General features: G+C 46.7%; 1 protein-coding gene across 1 annotated transcript; it reads right to left on the minus strand.

Annotated features, from left to right (window-relative positions):
* Nucleotides 1-3,651: 3,651 nt before the first annotated feature.
* On the minus strand, nucleotides 3,652-5,854 carry FPOAC1_013270 (uncharacterized protein; the record flags this gene model as incomplete). Its single annotated transcript, XM_044857611.1, has 2 exons — nucleotides 3,652-4,423; nucleotides 5,268-5,854. 2 exons carry the CDS (start codon nucleotides 5,852-5,854, stop codon nucleotides 3,652-3,654), a joined length of 1,359 nt encoding a protein of 452 aa, XP_044701794.1.
* Nucleotides 5,855-7,507: the final 1,653 nt, after the last annotated feature.

The following is a 7,507-nucleotide window of genomic DNA, read 5'->3' on the forward strand; positions in this document are numbered from 1 at the left end:
AGGGTAGTCTGTAGTTTCATAGCCAAATGACCCAGTTCGATGCGCGACTAGATTTTCTACAACTTATCGTGGTTGCCAACAGCAATGGCTGCCTTGAAAACCCTATAGGAGGGAATTGCTGGGCGACTGTTTTGCGTTTTACTGTATCGCACGGCTCCACTCTGTCGCCATGAATTTCACCCCCAAGAGTAGCCAAAGCGGCTTGTAGGTCCACTTTTCCTTTTCCTTTTTATTTTTTTCCTTTTTATTTTTATTTTTATTTTTTATTTTTTATTTTTTAAGCTCTCACTGATCAAAGAAGCAGAAAATAGACGCGGCGGAGGCGGACGTTGTCCTTCGCAGATTGAGTTTTGATGCTCTTCATCTCTGCGTCTGTGCTTTCTGGTTTGTCTATCCACTTTCATGCTTTCATGGATCCATGATGTGTTTCACTTGGATGAATTGCATGCGTGTGACCCCCAGTGACCGAGGTCGAACGAAGCGAGGCGCTGAAGAACTGGCGCCAGACCATGTAGATCGTCCAAGCTAGACTGAAGCTAGGCAAGTTACCCGGAATGACAGCACGCGCACCAGCACAGGGGTATTAAGGCAGCCAGAATCTGTGTCAACAAGCAAAACCAAGCGGCCCAGCTGCTGAACTAAGAATGGCCTTGGCGAAGAGCTACCGAGGCTGTCGCTGGTTCTATGCTAGGCCTGTCAGCGGTCGCTGGTGGCATACCGGCTTATCTTGGCCGGTAGGGGTAGAGTGGCACAGTATGTAGCCTGTTATAATTGGACAGGTGCTGGGGTGTCGCATGCAAACAGGGGATATTTCAAGATTACGCACCGGAATGGCAGTACCTTCAAGGGGGCAGGATTTGGACAAAACACAACATGAATACACCAATGTGCATCAATGGACCGAATGCAGGCAGGGTCTGACAGTTATGAGCTTCAGGAAACGGGTCACAATTTGGACGATGCAAGGCAAGGAACAGCATGAGCATGGACTTGGGGAGACGAGGACGAAAAAAGTAGGCAAGGTATGTAAGCATGGATTAGAGACTAGTGTCCTTTCGGCTAAACTAAGCCGCTGGCGTACAGTATTGGCATGGTGTCAAGACACTCACGGGTGTGGGTGGGTAGGTCTTAAGGCAAAGTCGACTCGAACGCGAGTGGAATTAAATCGTACGGTTTTGGACGAAAGGCCTTAACTGCCTCTAGGATATGCTCCGTCGATGGCGATTTTTTGACTTTTCGAACTTGGGGTTCATGTGTAGTTGGTTGATGTATGGGTAAGGCGAGCCTAATTTGGCCGTTTCTTGTTAAAATTTTAAGTGGGTGCTCAGAGTCTCAAAATCGCCGATCCGTCCTACAGAACCGACCGCATATGTGCACGCTTGGGCCGAAACCGGACGGAGTGTCACCCATTCAGGAACCCAGGCTAATTTGTCCATACCCCAGTCCTGTGAAAGCTGAGATTGGCCGCTTTTCGTTTTGGATATTTGCCTACCTATACTACTACAGACGATACGGGCAATTAAGAGTTCATCCCACGGCAGAGGCTTGGTTAGGGACTAAAACCGCCGCCGCCAATCAGGGACACTAGAAGATAACTTGCCGTCAAATTTGTCCGCCTAGGAGCACGGTGCCGGTAGTTTCTACGAGACGGACTGATCGAGCCTACACGAGATGCTTACCAGTCCAAAGGGTCCTATAACGGACATACGACATGACCTACTGGTAAAAAAAAGAAAAAAGAAGAAAAAAAAGAAAACAGAAGAAAACAGAAACAGAAAAAAATTGAAGGAGCGTATATCTCTAACTGTCTTACAACGGCAGGAGGCTTTGCACTCTGACTGACTTATGTTCGCAGGAGCTTTGTGGAACGTCCTGGAGGAAAAGGAACAGAAGATGGGAAGAAAAAAAAGAATTTAAATGAGTACAGCCGGCGTAAAAATAGACTAGATCAAATTGAGTTAGAATTGATTACGTGATGCCCATGAGAAATCGTCAAATTTTGGCCTTTCAATGGGACTGTTTTGATTACGCAATCGACTCACTGACCCATCTTTTCTATTACGAGACGTCCAATGCTCACACACTATGATGCTCCCTGCCCTATGAGGCGTATCCTCCCGGGCGGAATAAATTCATTCATACACTATGATGCCACCATTCCGAAAGCAATCTTGATAGCCAAACACTGATGGTGGATTATCGTCCGAAAGGGTATCTTTGTATGTTGCCCCACCCTTTGCAATAATGAAGGTAAATATCAAGTCGAGGTCTCGTCGCCGATTTCGTCCGTTCATATCCGCTGCACAATAATGCCAACAGGATTTGCGTCTCATGGCTTGACTGCAGGGTAACCTACAACCTCAAGAGGAAGCCCCTTTCAATGTAGCTATGTAAAGATCTTTCACGAGGATGCACTGCGGCGTTCATTACAGAGAGCATACTTAGAAAGGCCGCTACGTATGACTTTAGTTATGCCGGTTGCCTATCTTGAGTGAAAGAGGCCGAGAAAGCCGGGCAGTCTTCTGATCAACTGATTCCCACCCTTACCCCTTAATAAATCATCGACTATCAAGCGTGTCAGATATTCGGAAACAGTGTGAGTGACCGGGCTGTCTACCCTCGCATACCCTACAACTATGAAAGCTATCCACTCCGCAACAAGACGTGTTCAGGTACGATCTCTTGAGGTAACAGACGAAGATGTATGCGGCACGCGTTACGAGACAGATGCCTCCCAAAACGGGCTTTATAGATCATTCTGTCTAATGTCCCTCTCCATTGTCCTGCATAAATTCACTGGTGGTAGTCGTGCTCTGCTCGTGCACTTTAGCTTTACCATGCAGTACCCACCCCCCGTACGTACCCATCACTCGTACACCAAAAATATTTCCTCCCCATACAAAATGCAACTTTTCAACGTCGTACTAAAAAATTACCAAAAATGGCAACAACGTGACGTTTCATATTAATATGTTTCAATTTGCTCAAAGTTCAATATCTTCTAGGTTTCTTGACTTTACGGCCCCTGCGAGTGTGCATGACGGGTAATTCTTCCACCGCAGAATTTGAGCTTTCGCCCTCCTGCACCCCGCCAACCTCGATCACGTCCTCAACAGCCTCTGTCTCTTGAGTTGCCCGAGACGGGCTGCCACTAGTCCGCCTGACCTAGCCCTACAGTCCAAAAAATCAATTGCTGTACGATTGATTGATTTTACCTCAATTTACAGAGGGTAGACTTGATTTTTGGAAAACAGACTAACGTTAAGTTAACATGCTTAGTACTTTATAGTGACAGCGACCTTCCAGGTGGTCCATACTTGTGCGACTGATATGAACATACTTAGACTTTTGAAACAATTCAGTCCTGAATCCAATGTTGAAAAAAAGAAATGAAAACCAAAACAGTTTTCACCACAACATTTTCCATAAGTGTAATTTCTATGTAGCATTTATGTAAACCTCATCTCGTAAGTACATCACGGAAACTTCCTCTCCGTTCCTATCAGCCATACGAATGCGACGAAAGATGCAGACACAAATCATGTTCTCAACTTGCCTGCATCTGTTCAGGCACATAACGTCGTAGCTGGGAAGAGACATGATTAGGAAGGAGAATAGAGAAAATAACAGCGAGCCCACACCGATGAGGGATTATCTGTTCCACACGATGTCGTCTCGTTTCACAAAATAGTACAACAAGCAAGATGTACTATACACTCCGCCAGAGTCGGGACATTTGTGGTCGATATACTTCATGACTTCGTGGCATGAAGCAACTTCTCGGGTACCGAAGTGGTACTTTGGGCAAGACAGCAAATTGATCCCAATCAACGTGTCTTGATATGGATATTCCCTTAACGGGCTCTGGGGGTTGAGGCTGACCTCCTTCAGCCTATTGCAGAACGTTGTGATGAATTCGAGCCTCAGGTCTTGGCTTGAATCAAACTTTTCTGTGGGGTGGGTTTCCTTCCAGCAGGACAATGCATTGGCTGTTCCCATTGTCTTCGGAGCTGCCTTTGTGCTTGAGTAAGTCGTAGAAGGCGTTTTTGTCCCCTTGGAGTTATCGCTGGCGCCAATAGACCTTGCCTTGATATTATTCTGAGCAGGTTCCTCTGCGTTGGTGCTGGCACGCGCGACTATATGTTCCAGCTGTTCTGAAGATTGGGCCTCTGCCTTCCTCTCTCTACTGTCAAGCACTAGGGTTTTGGGACAACCGCCGGCCCAAGAAGCTGGTGGGACGATGGTCATACTTTCGTCGTAAGGGATTTTGTATATCCTCCCTGGAACAGTAATGCCGGGACTGTACCAGGGGTTTAGTGCCTCGAGTTTTTCAAGGTCGAGTCCGGGCAGGGCTCGACCTAGGGACTGCTCCAATGGAGTCCTGTCTTGCGAAACCCATACCGCGTGATCAGTGCAAGTGGCGCTGACAAAGGTAAGTAGGGAAGACCAAACAAATGCCTTCATATTCTACAATATCTATATCTGTGCTGAGAGAGGCAGCGAAACTGAACGCGGAACCCGCCGAGCAACATGCTTTTGTAGCTCGGCAATGTTTATATCTGGACTCCAGACCTTACGCCCAAAAATGGCTGGTATGATGTTCAAAAACGTTTGTCGCTGGTTTCGTCCCCCGACGCCGTTGGCGCCGCTTCCCGTTATCTCTGCAACGGCCAGTCCTCCCGCTTACGCGATACCAAAAGCGAAAACAAATAACGCTATGGCTTGGAGGGGTTTGATCCAACACGGAAGGTGATCCTTTACAGCCTAGTACTCACTAGCTGTAGGGTAGGGGGTACGAAGAACAAATCAAAAGCCACTTCTTTCTTGATCTCGGTTGATAAACTTTTAAGAGACATGCCAATGTTATCCACATGCATAACGTCCTTCTAGCACATGCATTGTATCTGTTACAACATCGTGGCCTAGGGAATATCCGACCTGAAATGGGAGGGTGAAAGAGCAAAACTAGGAGGAATTATACTCTGGGTTACACCTCCAGCAGAGCGGTCGTTCCGCGTCAACCTTGAGCCCCTATCACTCCCTGCAATGGTGAATAGACCTTTTCAACTTTTATTTGTATACGAGCGAAGACATTTAGGTTTAGAATATTGATTCACGAGTTTCTACAGTGCTAATTACCTCTAAAATCCACATCTCATCTTCATTCGTGTGGTTTTTAAATATTTTCACAGGCTAGGATCTTGATGCTCATGGTTCGTCTGGTAGCCTCTAGACTTGAGGTAAATATAAGAATGTGAGATACCAACAGTCGGAGCTTTGTCACAAAGGCGAGAAAGTCGCTGACAGTGTAGGGATCACCCTCTGCGACCACCTCATCCCACCGCAGCTGCTCCGGCGAAAGTACATTCTCATCCAACAACACCTCTATAAGTCGAAAATTATCTGTTTCGAAGACCTTGGGCTCCGGTCCCTTGACTTCGCTTTTCGATGAAACCCAATGCTTTCGTTTGATCCGGTAGTTTATGAGCCATAGCGTCTCCAGTCCCCCGAGCCTCACGCCGTATACAATATATGAGCACAAAGAGTCAAGGCTTCCAATCCATGGAGAGTCTTGTAAGCTCGAGGCCCAGATTGGATGGTACTGCCACCCTACATGCCGTATTTGCATCGGGCTCGGGATGGTGTCGAAGGGAACGATATCCTCTGACAAAGACCAGCTGAGCATGTCAGGATTGTCGAACTGCAGAATGAACAGATCCAGGCTAGGCGATACGACGATTGTGCGCTTCTGGGATGGTAGAATCCCTGACGCGCCTACCTTCGCTTCGCGACTGCCACATTCCACCTTTGTCTGAACGACCATGGGTTCGGTAGGCTCAATGATGTCCCTCATAACGCGATGAGAATGTCTGCAGGCATTCCAGAGACCCGAGTCGACCAGATAAGTTGAAGGGTTGTTTTTGGTCCATGAAGCTATGGTTTCGTCAAATGTATTGACTGTGCTGGATATTGGACCGAAGGTCCACTTTGGGAAGCCGTTAGGTAATAAGCAGCGGCCCAAGGGGCTTTTTGTGTGTTCTCTCCATGTGGCTGTCCCCTTGGATCACTGCTCAAGCTGAAGACCTGTACACCGGGCTTAGTAGGGCGAACTGCGAAGCTCCAAATCTCAGCTTGAAGCTCAACGGGAAGGCTTCCAAAAGATCAAATGACTCGAGCATCCTCTTCTCCCATCAAACAGGTGAAGACGTAGATCATGAGAACGGTTTCACTTGTAGTATTATCTCGTTGTTCGGGGACACCAAAATTTGTGACACCAGTTTTAGAGAGAAATTTGAGTCATATTTGATTAATGCTCGCTACAGATGAACAATGTAACAGAGGCATCTGGAACCGCCAATATACGGCGGTGGACGGTTGTCAATAACGTCGAATATTGCCGACGCCATATGAAGCCCAGCTACTGGTTGGTCTTTCCCCGCGCATCTGAACATTCTACTCTGACCAAGTACGAAGCTCGCTCAAGACTGGCCGATTTCCTATACACATGGACTGGTCCAAATAGGTCCACTCAAAAGGATAGTACAGTATTACACCACTACTGTGTCTGGACAAGACGTACAGTATTGAGCACTTGCACCTTCCCGTCAAAAAAACATACTCTTTGTAAAGTCTAGGGTGGGGCTATCCGGGTACATAGCTCTACTTCATAAGCAGATGTTTGGTCAGAATTTGGCCGCCTTATGGGTGTGTAAGCAATTTCTGGCTGAGCAAACGAAGTACTTAGAAGTACCGCTGCTGCCTGGAGTTCTGGGTCGCGAATCTGGGGAAGTGGAGACAGGCCCACAGTATGAACAATAAGTACCATAGCTTGCATCAATCAGGTAAGTACATCAAGACTCGCCCTTTTTGTTCCGGGGGAAGAGTGTACACAGTGTGAAAATATACTTGGGCTACATATATGGGGCTTTGTTTATAAACGACAGTTATTTTTGGAGAGGAAGCTGCAAGTGCTCAATACTGTATTCCAAATCGATAACAAAGGCACCTAATCTCCCTCATCCTTAGATAGTGCACACATCAGCATGTGTTATGACTGGCGTCTTTGTGGTTATTCTGAAAATTCGAAAGAATAAAATAATTCGCCCTACTCATTCATATAGTACCAGGTCGTAGCTGAGACCGCGAGAAGCTGTACTGATTCTCACCGTGCTTACTCACACCAAAATAACAGCAGAAACTTAAGGTGACAGAGGTTGAAACGGCGAATAAGGGACGATGCAACTCCGTTAAGATTGTTGTCCTGTATTCGACGGGGCCTGCAGGAGAGCTATAAGATCATGGTATTGAAGCTGGCAGAAACGTAACCTTGCCTTATAAGAATTTCGAAATCAAACTTTATTTCTGTGGTAATTCAACCTTCTGATACATAATTGCAAGCGTAATGCAAGGAAAACCGAACTTCCATCCATTAGTCATATACTGAAAGTCAGACCGGGATTGATATCATAAGACCTGCGTATAGCTGCTATCTATCTCGGCCTAAAAG

This window comes from Fusarium poae (assembly GCF_019609905.1).
Source record: "Fusarium poae strain DAOMC 252244 chromosome Unknown contig_1, whole genome shotgun sequence".
NCBI lineage: Eukaryota > Fungi > Ascomycota > Sordariomycetes > Hypocreales > Nectriaceae > Fusarium > Fusarium poae.